At 29.9% G+C, this 15,902-nt stretch overlaps 1 protein-coding gene across 1 annotated transcript in view; it reads left to right on the top strand.

The window, feature by feature from the left end:
- The window catches only part of LOC118187356 (uncharacterized), a 103,804-nt gene that overhangs the window by 59,038 nt on the left and 28,864 nt on the right, over positions 1-15,902 (top strand). The window contains 8 exon segments of the mRNA XM_035357559.2: positions 947-1,018; positions 1,131-1,202; positions 4,466-4,603; positions 7,357-7,500; positions 10,534-10,677; positions 12,218-12,289; positions 13,091-13,162; positions 15,206-15,349. Of these exon segments, the coding sequence (XP_035213450.2) occupies positions 947-1,018; positions 1,131-1,202; positions 4,466-4,603; positions 7,357-7,500; positions 10,534-10,677; positions 12,218-12,289; positions 13,091-13,162; positions 15,206-15,349 (858 nt within the window).

A 15,902-nucleotide genomic window follows, 5' to 3' on the forward strand; every position in this document is an offset into this window, starting at 1 on the left:
TCATAATAAAATATAAAAATAAAATAAAAATAAAAAAATAACTTGCGACGTTGGTTATTGTCTAACAGTTTTGAAAATGAATTGCACAACAAACTTAAATTTAAAGGATGAGGCAGTTCATTATTTCTTGCACATAATTTTTGATCAAATTAATTTTTATAAAATCTTTTGGTTTCAAATGTCATTGCTAGAATTTGCTTCAAGCATAGGTTAGGTTCAATGATCCAAATTTATAACAGTAGTGTCTGTTAAAAAAGAAAAAGATAAATTATTATTGAAACTTCCTGACATTCAGGGTTTTATTGAAGGGGTGGGGAAAGAAGAATGATTAGAAAAGTTTTGGAATGGAAATATTTTGGCTATTTTAATTTGCAGGTTTTTATAATGTTACAGAAAACAGGTTTTTCTTGGCATCAGATGAATGTTGTAATTGGTTGGCTTTCCCTAAAAAAATATTTTTTTTAAAATTAAGGTGAATTTTTGCATTTTTTTGGTGCTATCTCTTTTGCTCATGTTAACCCTTATTCTGAAGACTTTATTCATATTACAGCTCATGTGAATTACATGAAGGGAGGAACTCTTTAACTGTGAAGATATTAAGTACTGTTGTTGTCTCATGAAAATATGTTCTGCTTTTGTTGTTTGGGACTTCTTTCTTTCTAATTAATAAATTATTCTCCTTTAATTGTAACAGAGAAATGTATTATTAATGTTTTGAAGACATACTAAATATATTATTTATTGACTTGATTAATTCTTCAGTATAAAATTGAAATTGTTTTTGTGAATAAGTAAAATTATAAAGTGTTAGCAGACAGCTGTTAATTTTCTTATTCATCTATCTGGTCCTGCTGGGGAATCATTAATAACCTGTAAGTTTTTATTTGTTGCATTTAACTTGAAAAAATGTGCTTTGATCTCTAAATATATATATTTACTTTTACAGAAATCTGAGCAACAACCAGCTGCGATACATAAATGGTACAAATTTCCCCGCTTTATCTGTATTGGAAAAGCTGTAAGTTTTTCTTTCAAGTTTCTATATTCAACTAATATTGAATAGTTTCCCAAACTGTTAATTTTTTGTATGTATAATACATGTGTTTATGTGTGTAATTTTTTTCTTTCAGTGTTATTAAACAAAACCATTTAACAGAACTTCCAGTTCTAACTAACTATCCTGCTCTACAGGAATTATATGTGTAAGTATCTTGTTCATTCTGTTATGTTTAAATTTTTTGTGAAATTGATTGCTTTCTGTAATTTGGTAAATGAAGGGAAAGTAAAATAAGTGGTAGTCAACCATTATTTTACTGATTTTTTTATAGGTAATTAAAATTGTTTGTTACTTCAAATTGAAGCATAATTTATACTTTGAAGGCAGTGCAGATTTCATCATTATTATCTTTTAATGAGTATTCAGTTACTGTGTAAAATTTTTTTCATTGCACTTTAAAGTTCAGGGTATTTATTGAGTAAATTGTTGAAAACTTTCTAAAACAAAAGTTTGAAACTAGGTTACTATCCCTTCAAATGGTTATGAGTCGCTAATCATTACTGTAGAATTCTAAAGGAAGTAATCGTCCATAATTGGCACTGAGTCGTGATGCTTAGCTGGTCGATGGGATAATACATATATACCGAAATCAGTATGTCAGTGTTTGTTTCTGTCTTAATCCTCTGTGCCTAAAAAAGTGCATGATGGATAAATTGTTGAATAATGTCTGCATGACTAAAGTAGAAATTTCTATGTAATGAAGCTTCAGTCTTGAATAGAAAATTTGGGTACTTACATATTAACACCACCGCAGCTGCAAATTTGGTGGTTTTTAAGTGCCGTCAATCTACACCTAAAATTTTTGCAACAAATCATAAATTAAAACACTTTAAATCAAAAGGCTTTCAAAAATAAAAACACTTTATTTAAAATGAAAGCAGTCAATCGGATTTCAGTGGAAAATGGGCCGATATAGAGTTTAACATAGATTCAAAACAGTCTCTATTTTCTTTGACTTGATGCTGTCGCCATATGAGCTCTGCTAAATAAGATTCTAAATGATGTCTCGCTGGCCCCCTATGTCTCTTGTTCCTCCATATAGCACTGCCCCACATTCTCTCAACTGTTTGTGTATGAACTCCTCTATCAGGATCAATAAAATTGTATTAATGAATAACTTTAGCATGTAGGAATCCTTCTTTTTCTATTCTATTTGTTTGGTAACCTTTGCAACTGTCAGAATAAATTGTGCTACCATCTGCAATGTTTTGAATTATTTTATTAAGAAGGGTATTAGAGCCAGTTTTACAACAAACGAATTTTTTGTTTCTCAACATGTACCACCTAACACCCACTGTTCGAGTAATACTCGACCACAATTATTTTTACGCTTAGTAAACAAACTTTCATCAATTTCCACAATGCAATGTGGTCCACCTACCTTCTTGTTTGGTTTATTCTCCATATCCAAGACACATAATTCACGCATGTAATTGTTCCAATCTATAATAGTTTTATTCGATAAATCAAGTTGCTTTTCACAAAATTTAATCAAAAGTCAACTCTTCGCACCAGCAGTATATGAATCTCAAAGCTGAACAAAATGGAATTCTGCTTCCTTCAAAAGAGTTGTTTGTTCTAAATCCCACTTGCTGATCACACTGTCTTAACCATTTCCCAGTTTTGCCCGAATGCTGTTCAGGTACTTGGAAATGGCACTTTTTTGATTTTCCACTCGGGAAACATTTTAGTCTAATACACTGATTTGCCCGAATTTTTTGCTTGTTTAGTGTGTAATGTTTCTAACAGATGGCACTAGTAATGCAGTAAAGTTAGAATTGCAAAACAACTGGTTTCAAGGTTAGGTTGTACTGAATTCTTTTATGCAAGCAAAGGCGCGAGTATTTTCACTAGCTCGGTGTTCCGGCTACTGCGAATACTATTTCTTTTAAATTTGGAGCTAAAATAAAAGAAGAAATGAATGATAATGAGCAGCTTATAACTGAAGATAACTCTGATACTGACTCGGATAGTGAATCTGAAATTTCACTAAATGATTCTGGAAGTAATGACAGTTTGTTGTCTGACTTCTTTAGTGATAAAGAAATGGAAAGTATAGATAATCTATAAACTTTTGTGAACTTGATATTAATAATCCTTCTTTCTTGATATTAATAATTCTTCTTTGGAATTAAATATATATGTAGTAACAATAAAACATTTTAAATTCTGACATCTATTTTTGTAGAAAATGTGTGAAAAGGTTAGGTTTTGTAGAAAGGTGTTCTTTCCAGCTCGCTTACTTGTTCGAAAAAAGCCAACTTAAGGAAAAATGTGCGGGTAATCTTTGGAATATGGTAACAGGTAGTTTGGCAACATTTTGGTAAGGCGATAAAGGTTACTAGCTAGGACTTTAGCAGTCTACATGGATAAAGAGTGTGCGCAGTGCCATCTTTGTGCAATTCTGGGATGTTTTTTTAAGTGAAAATAGGTCGATGTGTACATGGATACAGTGTATGTGCCATTCTTAAAAACGCAGCAAGCAGTTTGCGATTCTGCACTTTCTCCCAATTTTGCACCTAATCTTCGTCATGATTAAGCACTTTTGTTCCATAAAAGTTCTAGCATAAGCGTAATTCAGCTAGCAGATTGTTGGAAAAAAATGTTGAGTTAAAAAAAAAAAAAAAAAAAAAAGCCTTTACTTCGTGAAAACAAAATGACGTCCAAACAAAAACTAGCAGGTTGCGGTAGCAGGGTTGGTCGCCAAATTTTCGCCAAAAAATTGCCAAGTTACCATAATCCAAAGATTAACCAAATGTGCTTTTTATGATGAAAATAAAAATTAGCGTAAATCAATAAATTCAACACTTGTAATAGTTCTGACTGCTGATTTGGGTTTATATAATGAATTTCTTCATAAAAACGTTTATCAAAAATATGCTTATTTTTTGTCTTAATATGATGGAAAAAAGAAACTGTTAAGTGGTTAAATTACATTTCCAGAACATACGTTTACTAAAATAAAGTTTCATATCATGCGAATTGGTACATTTTCGTTTGGTAAAATATTTTGCTCCTGAAAAAATAAAATTACATCTTCTTCTGTGTTTGGCAAATCCCAAAGACTCATTTTTTGTAGCACTAAAAAATGACATCATAAATCAGCAAACAAGGCAAAAAGGAATCCAAAAGATAACCAGACATTGACATATACCACATAACTGTGTGCAATACGTAAGTGTGGTGGCGTTAATACGTAAGTACCAAAATTTGTCATGGATATGGTCAACATTGTTGTCATTACTTTAACCATGATTATGTTAAAATAGTAAATTATGCATGACATATTGTACTAATTCATTGTTTATAAATATTGCAACCATGGTGTGATGCAATATTTTTTTTTTTAACTTTTAATTTTGTTTGTAACAAATTTTTGATTATTTCCTTTTTTCCCCCTTTTCTCAGACAACATAACGAAATTCATAGCTTAAATTCTTCAGTACTGGAAGGTGTACCTAAGCTTGAAAAATTAAATCTTAGCTTTAATAATTTGGTTGATCTTCCATCCAATACCTTTGGGAATTCTACATCTCTGCGTGATCTGTAAGTATCATAATCAGTATTATTTGGTATCTTAAAAATATATATATCTTTTTTGTCTTCTTGCTTGTAAATAATTGTAGTAGAAGTTTTTGTGTTTTTAATTTTGGAAAACATATTGCCAGATTGGCAGTTTTTGAAAATGACCTGATTTTTTAATATCTTGTTGGCAGATTTAACGCTGAACCAGGTTCTAGAGTCATCTATAAAAACATCTTTGTCATTACCATATACATAGTTATCATATTTTAGAAAAAAAGCCAATTTAGGATATTTTATTAAAAAAAAGATAGTGTTGAGAAAATCTTGAGGTTTAAAAATTAATGTGAGAAGCAAAAACTTTATATATGAAATTGAAAGCAAATGGGAAAACAAAGAACTCAAATCACGAAATGACTTTATACTAAAATATTTTCATCCTATTAAAAATACATCTAAAATGTTGCACTGCTATTTTTTATACATTTATTCAACTTTTATAAGTACTCATTTAAAATTTCCAGACTTTTTCAATCTAGAACTCAACCCGTGATGTAATTAGAAATCCAAGAATATCCATGCGAATCCTTGATGCCTGGTGCTGCTCTTTATATAAGGAATTTTGACATCCATTGTCTTTCAATTTAAATGCTCTGTAAAGTTTATTTAACTGTAAAATTTAATTTAATTTTTAAGAGGTTAGTTTCAGCTGAATAATTTGTTTAGATAGTGCTCATATTAACTTCTCTCTTTTGTCGTCACTACGAAGCTTGGAATTAAAAGAATCTGTACCAGTTTTTGGAAGATAATATCACCTGTATCTGTGGTTATTGGTGCTTTCTTTATTTAATGCATGTACTGATTATAATGTAATATGTTATATAGGGATTAAGAGAATTCTTGGTATCTTTTCATAATAAGTAATAACTTCGACTAATAATTGTGTGCCATATTGCCTATGTAGTGCTGGCGGAAAGTTGAATGAATGAAAGTGAAATTTTAGTACATTTTCTAGAGTGTTTGACATTTCTTGAGAGTTGTACTATTAAAATAATAATAATAATTTCCTTTGAAGGAAAATAAACGTACAGTCACCTCTCAATTTAACAGCATGTCATCCCCCTGGCAAAACATTTTTCATTGCAAAGCGGTGGAAGAGTTACTATCACAAAGTATCAGCAGAAAAGAAAGATTGTCTGTGGAAAATGCAAAGAGGAAAAGAAAAAAATGCATGGGATAACAGCAGTGGTAGCAAATGATATAATTTTGGGAGTTGTTTTTGACCACAATAGTAATTTAATTTATGCAAGTTTTAACTGAGAGGCATTGTTAAAGCTCTCTTCTAAATGTTGTTCTTAAATGCTATTTATAACTTAAGCTTTATATTTTATCATTTTTGATGATTTTTATTTTTCCATTGTTATCCTATTTTTTTCTCCTTGAATGCTTTTTATGTAATCAGTGAGCTACTCCATCTTAAACATGGAAATAAAGAAAAATTGATAAATTGTCTCCTGTTAATTTTAATGAGAGTTACTTCTGTTTCACATGTTTTAACTGCCTTCAAATTAACAGTGATTTTGTATTGACTGGGGATGATACTTTACTTTTTTTGTATTTACTGGGAATGATACTTTTTTATATCGACTGGAGATTTACTTTAGTAGCATGAATGTAAGATATAAGTTTACTTTTAAAAAAGTAATGTTTGTTCTTCATGCATTAAAACAACTCTTCTTCATAAATTCAAGGATATTTTAGGCATTAGGCCATCTTAGATATAGTATATTACTTCTAATTATCTTAATTTGTTTTTGTCTATCATTATATTTTATGAGAGAAGCATTTCTTTGCACAAATAATGTCAAATACAGATTTTATATATTTATTTATTTTAAAGGAAAGGATACAACTTTATTGTGCTTAAATTCCCTTGTTCTTAAAAGGTTTGACTTCGCTTTATTTTACTGATTGTACTTTTACTTGCTTGATTCAGTAATTTTTCTATTATTTCACCAAGTGAGAAATAGCTTTGATGTCTCAGTCACTTAAAATCAGTGCCAATGTTTTCAGCATTTGTAGTGTTAAAAAGGATGCTATTATTGCCTAAGCAGGATATAGGCTATTAAGAGGAGTATTAGTGTTAGAAGCTGGGGTTGGATTTGTGGCTTGTAATTCATGTCACTGATCTTTATCTGAATTGCTATTTAAGCAGGAAGTGAACATGATTGAGTGTTAACTTTCATTCTCTGGGGTAGAAGACTTTCTTAAAATATGTATGAAATAAAACATGGTATATCAACATGGCTTTAAACTGTGAGATAGGAAGATAGTATCTTTATCAAGGTCTAATTCTGTAAATATTATATAGATTTTTCAGAGTTTTATTTTCTGATTGGAAAAGATCCAAAATCAGAATTATTTTTGTCGCACTATTTAACTTTTAATTTTCATAATTTTTTATTGACTTGACTGTTTTAAAGTAATTTTAATTTAATTTTTCATATTTAAAAAAAGAGTTCACATATCAATAGCGTATTATCTTGCAAATTATAAATAATTAATAACTTATTTAGTTATTAAAATACCAGCAGTTGCACTTAAATTTCATAATTTTCTAAGAAACTTTTTTAGCATTCATTACTTTTTTCATATTCATAATTGTATGATTAGAGTTTTCTAAAAAAGTTTATAGCATTGTTGTTTCTCATCTGTACAGTTTTATTTTTGATAATATCATGTGGCATTAATATTTTTTATTCACTTTATTTTGTTAGCTCCCTCAGTCATAATCGTATAGTCAGTTTAGAGAAGGGCGTGTTTGATAAACTTACTTCTTTGGAGAGCTTGAAGCTGAGCAAGAACAAATTGTCCTCAATTCCAAAAGAGCTTTTCAGGCATTTAAACACTCTTCAGCATCTGTGAGTATTATTTGTTACTGAATATAAAATGCAAAATTTTAATGAGCTCTTCTTGGTACTTTTTCCTTTAACAGGGGTTGTACTTTTCCAAACATAAATTTTTGACTAACTAGAGATTGCAGATGCAATCCCTAATACAGCTGCATGAAATCAATTGCTGCTTTTTTACATCTATTATAAGTGTATAAAATTAAAAATTAAGACATAAGTTTACAGATAAGAATGCATGCAATTAAGACACAATAACACGCCGAATAAATACTAATTCAGAAGTCAAACAACAAAAATCAGCGTTATATTCACAAAATTTTCACAGGACTAGTTTCGATGGTTTTACCGAACCACCATCGTCAGCTGCAAAACCGCAAATGAACAAGATAGGAAATAATGATTAGATAAGATAAGGAAGCCTGGACAAGAATAAGCAAGTGGTGCCATCTGTTGGTAAAACCAGAACTAAAACATAATTTCTTTAAAGGCCGAAGGCAAATTTGGATTGAAAGCCCTTTAAAGAAATTATGTTTTAGTTCTGGTTTTACCAGCAGATGGCGCCACTTGCTTATTCTTGTCCAGGCTTTCTTATCTTATCTAATCATTATTTCCTATCTTGTTCATTTGCGGTTTTGCAGCTGAAGATGGTGGTTCGATAAAACCATCGAAACTAGTCCTGTGAAAATTTTGTGAATATAACGCTGATTTTTGTTGTTTGACTTCTGAATTAGTATGCATGCAATTATTTTAGCTGACATTTGTTGCTGCCTTTGACAGAATTCTTGTGCCATTTTGGTGCTTTGGTAGTAATAAAATATTTTTAGAATTTTATTTTGTGGTTTCCAGAGCAACATTTTTCAATATATAGATGACATCTTTTTCTTGGGAGACTTTCATCATGATTGTTTATCAAGTGACAACAGCTAAATTATGTAATTAATAGTGATTCTTTCTCTCTCTTTTATATAAGAACACTTCAACTAAAAGTAAAATCTTGGAGGGGATATTACTCCATCCCTGGTCATTCTATTCACAATGATGTCATTGCATAGCCATTTAGCTACTCATGACGTGCACATTTGGTGCATTGGTGTGAAATTACAACTGGCATTCCATTAACCCTCATACTGTTTGACAACTTTTTTTTTTTTTTTTTTTTTTTTTTCTGTTGAAAAGATCAAGTTAAACGAGAGTGTTAATAGCTGGCGAGAACAGTTCTTATGTTTGACAGACTAAACACTTATTGGAGGTGCTAAGGAAACAACATTCAGCATAATATTCATAAATTTGCAGGACTAGTTTCCAAGGTTTGAATATAGAACCATCTTTTTCAGCTGCAGAAGTGTAAATGATGAAAGAGAAGACTGTGCTCAGGCAGTAGCAATGAGGGGAAGGAAGTTAAACTACTGGCATCATTTATTGATGAAAAATGAAAACCAAAGTAATTTCTTCAAAAGCTAAAGGTAATGACGGATTGGAATTTGGATCGTTAACAGAGCTGAAAGATTGTTATGAATGTGAAGCATCTTGAGAAAATCTAATTTACCAACAGAAGATTTTTTTTTCTTTTGAATATTTCTGGCTGTAGAAAAATTCTGACAAGCAGTGTTGGGTAACAAAAAGTTATATGTTTCTTTTTTTCTAACATATGCTTCGTGTTCTCTAGTGCAAACTTTTATGGCTCTCTTAGTCTGACAATATAAATTACACCACATTGGCAAGAAATCTTGTATATATCCCAGAAGATCATATTCTGAATTGGGTGTTTTTAAGTATGGAACTATTAATTTTATTGCTAGAAGCAAAAATGACTCAAAAGTTGAGTTTGTGTAAAATATGTATAATTTTAAGTACTAAACATCTGTCCTGAACTTTGAAATCTCTGTCCCATGACCCATACGAACTCCTCATTTCTCTTTTTGTAAGGAGTATCAAGTTCCAAGCGCAAATTCTTGGAACGATATGATGGATACAGTGGTAGTGTTGATGTGGTGTAATCAACATCTGAAAGAGAGCCCTGTAATTATATTCACATTTGAGGTGTTATAAATGAGATTCTGAGTCAGTAGGTATTAGTCAGTAGGTGATTTATAAAGGCTTTAAAAGTCTATTATTTTCTTAATTTTTCATTAAAATGTTTTTTAAATTTTAAAATACTACTCACTTATGTAGCCAGCCACTTAAAACAGTTATAAAAAAAAAAGAAATGTGTATACATAATGATTTTAATGAATCCAGCTAATGTAATGTCACTATTCCAGCTAGTAATTAATAATAATTAAACTGAATTTGCATTTACTGGTTTTAAATTGCTTAGTTTGTTAGTTAATACCAGAATAAATTTGAAAGAAAAGTATGTTATGCTTTGCCAAATGGTAACAATCTGGGGCATGGAGGGTAAAAGTATTTTATATTGGGCATTAGTAATGCAGTTCTTTCAAGTCTCTGAGTTCTTTTATTAAATTTGGAAGAGAAGTATATTGTGTTATGCTAAGTGACAATACACTTCTTTTATATGAGTTTTCTGATTAAATTTAAAATAAAAATATCTTATGTTTTGAAAAGCAGCAGCACAAAGCTTTTAAATCTCTGAGCTATAATCAAAAGTTCATTAAATTTACATGAACTACAAAATAAATAAAATACATTTCAAAATTCGAGCTTTGAAGTGAATGTGTTCAAGTGGAGGACTCTCATTTGTGTTCAAAATTAAATGCCTCTGAATGCTGCTGTTTTTCCACAGTGCTAGAAACATACGTACACACATACAAATAGAGTCTTCATTATTTGATTTCTATTATTTGAGCTTTCCAGTTAGTTGGATAGTGGAGTGTTTATTGTACGTAATATATTTTTAAGCTGTCTTTTATAGAAATAGTTACTCTATGTAATATATTTTTAATTTACTGTACATAATTTAATTTTTAATTTACTGTACATAATGTATATTTAAATCTGTCTTTCATAGAAATAGAAAATTGAAATGTGTTTTGATTATTTTCTAGCATCATGATCTTAAACAGTATCATTTTATAATTCCAGTGAAATAAACTCGAATAGTTTGACTCAGATTGAAGGGCTTAGCTTCCAAGGGCTGGTTTCCTTGGTAGTTTTGAAGTTAAGGCATAGTGGAATAACTTATTTGCAAGATGGGGCTTTCTATGGCTTAAATGGAATAAAGAGATTGTAAGTATTTGTTTTGGAGGTTTCTGATTATTCTGTATATTAAGTATTTACATATGTAATATGTTTTTCCGCACACTGATTGAGGTTCCCGAGCGGTAAAGTCGGTAGTTCTGTCCGAGGTTCGAATCCCGCAAACGGGCTGGCTGCATGGGTGTTTTCCCCATGTGTGACGTGTATACAGGCCAGTTTCCCTTAGAAAGTCCTCCACGAAGGCATCATTTCTCTTAGGCAAATAGCCCTCGAGGCTTTGCCATAATTAAATAACCTAACCTAACCATCTACACACTGATTGTACATTTTAAGGAGTGAATAATATATTTGTTCTTTTAAATATATCCATTATAAATAAGCTTCTTATAATGTCCAAAATATTTGTATAATTGTTTGCTCTCCAAAAACTTAACTACTGATATCCTGAAATATCCTGATATCCTGGAAGCTATACTAATAAAATAAAAAGTTAACTGATATGTATGTAGTGTTTTATAAGTATTATATGCACATATTTTCATTTTGAACTTTAGCAATAAAGCATGTGCTTGGGGAAAAGCATATGGAATAATTATGCATAAAAAAAAAAAAAAAAAAAAAAAAAAAAAAAAAAAAAACCTGAGCTAGACATTCCCAAAATTTAGAAAACATTTTATAAATATATTGTGTTTTCATTTTGCCTTAAGTATAATATTTCGAAGTTTATCTATAGTTTCAAAGTACTTTTGAATAAATTAAAAAAATTAATGTAATTATATATGCATGTTATAAATTTTATTTTATCATGCTTAAAATCACCTCAAGTTGAAGCTTTCTAAAATTTTAAGAAAATTACAAAAGCAAAAGAAATTTACTAAAAAACATGAAAAAACAAAAGCAGTATGTTATAAGTTTATTTTTAATCCGAATGACGTTAAATTCGTCAGCTTGGAGTCCTTAATTCAGGTCATCTTGTAAGGCATAAACTACCTGATTTATGCACTGCAAGGAGTATGTTATTGTTTTATATTATACTCAAAGACTTCTGGATATGGTATCATTTTATGTCACATAAAATCATGTAGATGGTTTGCATATTACTAACAGTATATATAATTAAATGGAAATTTTTTTCTATAAATATGATTTTTATTTGCGAAGTCATTAATGATATGTGCTCCCTATTTTCACAACTTTTAAGATGTGCTATTCTTCTACCAAGTTTTGAAACTATGACAGGTTTCTAGATTATATTCTAGTATATTTTTTGAGGAGGGGATATGTGCATATAAACATAAGTATGCAGCTGAATTTATATTGTTCAAGGAATAGTTATATAGCTCATTAAGAGACTTTTTGTTATAAAAATTAAAAGTTCTCATTTCTAAAGCGTTTTTGTCTCTGTTATATTTAATATTAAAAAAAAGCCGTCTATCCTGTTTCCGATAAATTTAATTTATAGTTTTAATGTATTATGTATTTTCCTATTAAGTTAATTCGAAAACTTTTTTGAATGACTTTTTGCTTATAATTTTACTCCTTGCTCATTTTGCTGTACATATTTTTTTAGGTATCTGGATTACAATAACATAAGGAAGATTACCAAAGGATGGTTGTATGGATTAGACACATTGCAGCGGCTGTAAGTTTTGCTTCAGAAGCAAGTTTTTAATAATTTTCTGTACTGCAAAGTTGTGATAAGTTCCAGTGTTTGAATAAATCTTGTTCATAATTTAATATAGCTTTGCTGTATTTTCAGTTATAAAAAAATCTAGGTTATTTGAGATAAAAGTATTATTTCATGTATTTAAACATTGATAAGTAGTTTTATATGTGTATTTCTGTAAAAGCATCATAAACTACATTTAGCAATGAAATTTCTTTGAGGTAGACGGAATTAAAAGTAATAATCTGATTGTGGGAAGGACTTAAAACTGCATTAAAATTATATTATAGAATGTGTTCAAAAATGTGCTGTCACAGATTTCCAAATCATTTTTCTGTATTGCTTGAAAGGAAGAGGAAGCAGGAAGTTTTTTGTCTTTGCAGTAAAAGTTCAAGAAAAATTAAAATAGATGTATGTGCTGATCAGGTTATTTATGGTTACAAGACATTTTCAGAAAAAATAATACCTTAATGCTTTTACAAGTAAACTAATTGTACAGGAAAATCACATTGTAATGGTGATCAGTTTGCTTATAACCATAATAAATGTATTTTAAATTTGCTGATATGTGATTATTTGCATGCCTTTTTATGTATACATATATATATATATGCAATAATTTTTAATATATATATATGTAAATATTGATTTTAGTACATTTATATGCTTTCTATGTATATTACTATTTTGTATAATTCTAAATTTATCAACAAAATATTTAAAAATAATAAATGTTTAATTTATGTTAGATTTTTTTAAACTTATAACTTATTCCAGGTATGTGAACAATAATAATATTTCTGAAATAGAAGATAATGCTTGGGATTCTGGAAGACGGTTATTGGAATTGTAAGTGATTCTAAAGTTATGCTTTCATTTAAAAAGAATATCAAAATGTATGTATATTTTTGTGGCACATTTTTTAAATTAAAATTTTGCTTCATCATAGAATGACAAAAGAAAGGCAGAAAATCCATTCAGAACAAATTATATTTCTGCTGTGCACCATTTATAAAATTTTATCTTTTGAACATAAAATGGACACTATATGTCATGAATTTTTTGTTGTTTTGAGTAAATTGGTGGTATGTAGGAAGTATTAGAAATTCTAGTTTTATTTATTTAGTTACATTAAGATTAAAATTTGAATGGTTGTATGTAATGCAAGTTGTAATGAGCAGATGAAAGGATCGATCAGATGAAGTCATCTAATTTAAAATTATACATGGCATTAAACACTAGTAATTGAACCATAATTACTCTTTATATTTTAGATTGAATGAAACCTCCATTGAATATATTCTAGCAGTGACACATATTTGAGCTTTTTAAGCCATTAAAAATTTTTTATTCTTGGCTTAAGTTTGTTTTGTGTTAAAATTTTTATGACTGTTTTAACTGAGAAAATTTAAAGTAATTTAATATTATTTAGAAATTCAAAATCAAAGGTTATGTGTCATAAAATTAATCTTCTAAATTTCCAAATTGTTAAGTTCTAAATATGTATGTAAGAAGTAAGAGAAAATTGCTGTATTCTTAGCATGAAAATGCTGTAAGCATTAAATTCTTAGCATGTAAATGTGCTAGGCCCAGATTAACTTTGGATTCTGCACTGTACATGCTCTCTTAATATCAAACAGGAATTATAACCACACCTGTTTTGCCTTGTTTACATGGCTGTTGTTGTGATATTAAACCATGCCAGAGAAAGTTAAACACTGAATTAGCCTCAAATTTTACCGTAAGCTTCAACTGTCTACATTGTGCAGGGAGTAGTATGCAGGGTTCACAAGACATTCAGATGTTTCCAAGATGTCCAAGAAAGTAATGAATAAATCCTTCAGAAAATCAATAACCTGCAAAATTGAGAAAAGCATAAAAAGTATGTGCTCACTGTGTGAGGAAGCCAAATCACTATCAGTGAAATATCTAAAGATCTAATATTAGTTATGGTTTAATTCAGTCTGGTCCATTCTTATTGAAGGTTTCAGTGTGTGATCAATGTCAGCAAAAGTTGTGCCAAAACTGCTTCCCAAAGCCCCCCCCCCCCAAATAAAAAAGGGGTTTGTACAAGATCTTACTGACTGTACTCAGAAAAATGAAACTAAGAATCGTTTTTTGCAGTGGCAGACCCCCAGTATCTCCAAGATTCAAGAGAGCACGAGCGAGTCGAATCAACGGGAGGATTCCTAAAAATTTTCTTTGAATACAGTGGTATTGTCTGTTAAGAATATGCTCTACCTAGCCAGACAGTAACCAAGGAGCAGTGTATAGGCTCATCAGTGGCCAAGTAGTAAAATCGCTGAACACTAGTTCTGACTTGGATTCGAATCTGGGCAAACGGGCAAGCTACATTGGCATTTTCATGTTTTTTTCCATGCATAACATGTATATGAGTCAATTTCCCTTAGAAAGTCCTCCATGAAGGGTCCCTTCCCTTAGGCAGATAGCCTAGTATGCTTTGCCATAATCAACTAAATCAAAACAAGGAGTTTACTGCCATGAAATACTTTGGTAGTTTAAGGGATGCTGATTGCAAAAATAAGAATCTGCTTATGTCTTCTGAATAGGAATTTCATCATAATATCATTCCCTTAACCTTTTTATCATATCTCATATATGATTATATTATTTATTAAATGATGTAACAATTTTATTTGACAGTATCTGAAAATAAACAACCAGACTGAAATTTTGTCTGAAAATTTGCTAACTGTAAAATAAATTGAATCATGCCCTGTATGTGCTGTAGCCATAATATTTGTCGAGATATACGAATTTATTTGATCATATTGTTGATAAAAATGAAAAATATTTTGGGGATGCATATGCGAAAACTTGTTTATTTGTGTTCTGCAATAATTTTTTTTTTTTTTTTTTATCATCTTACAGGGATATGTCTCACAACAGATTGCAAATTATATCATCTAAAATGTTTGATAAACTCTATTCATTAAAAAGGCTTATCTTAAACGACAATCTGATAACTTATGTTGAAGAAGGAGCATTTCGCTCTTTGTCAGCACTTCAATACCTGTGAGTATATTTTTGAGGAATAAGAATGTATTTAGTATACATTAGAATTTATTAGGCTGTAGTTTTTAAATTTATATGCCACTGTTTTCATTCTTCTATTCATCTGGTATTTTGAATTTTTTTGATGAAATAATAAACTTCCCTACTTTATCACACTCTATGTATTATTCTGATTTATGTGTAATTTCTTATTAAATATATCATTATGGAAAATCCCAAGACATACTTACAATCAAAAATCAAGGAGATTGCAATGTGCTTAAGTAGATTTCATGTATGTTTTCCTGCTGATGTTAATACATGGCTTATTAGTTTAGGGAATTGTGGAATGAGTTAACTATCATTCTGTTTCTTGAGTATCAGTCTAATTTTGAATGTTGCTTCTCCTGTTTTTCATTGAATGCAAGAGCTCCCATTTCATGAGCTTTACCTGGTTGACTTATTTTACCTCTTACAATATGAAAGTCTTGTTGTTGGTCTGCTACATAACTCCAAAATGATAAGATGGCATAAAATGGTACCCAAGCAGAAGTAAGTGCTATATTGTTGGAGG

This window comes from Stegodyphus dumicola, chromosome 8 (assembly GCF_044657685.1).
Source record: "Stegodyphus dumicola isolate Sdum_Otavi_A_Nest chromosome 8, ASM4465768v1".
Taxonomy (NCBI): Eukaryota; Metazoa; Arthropoda; class Arachnida; order Araneae; family Eresidae; genus Stegodyphus; species Stegodyphus dumicola.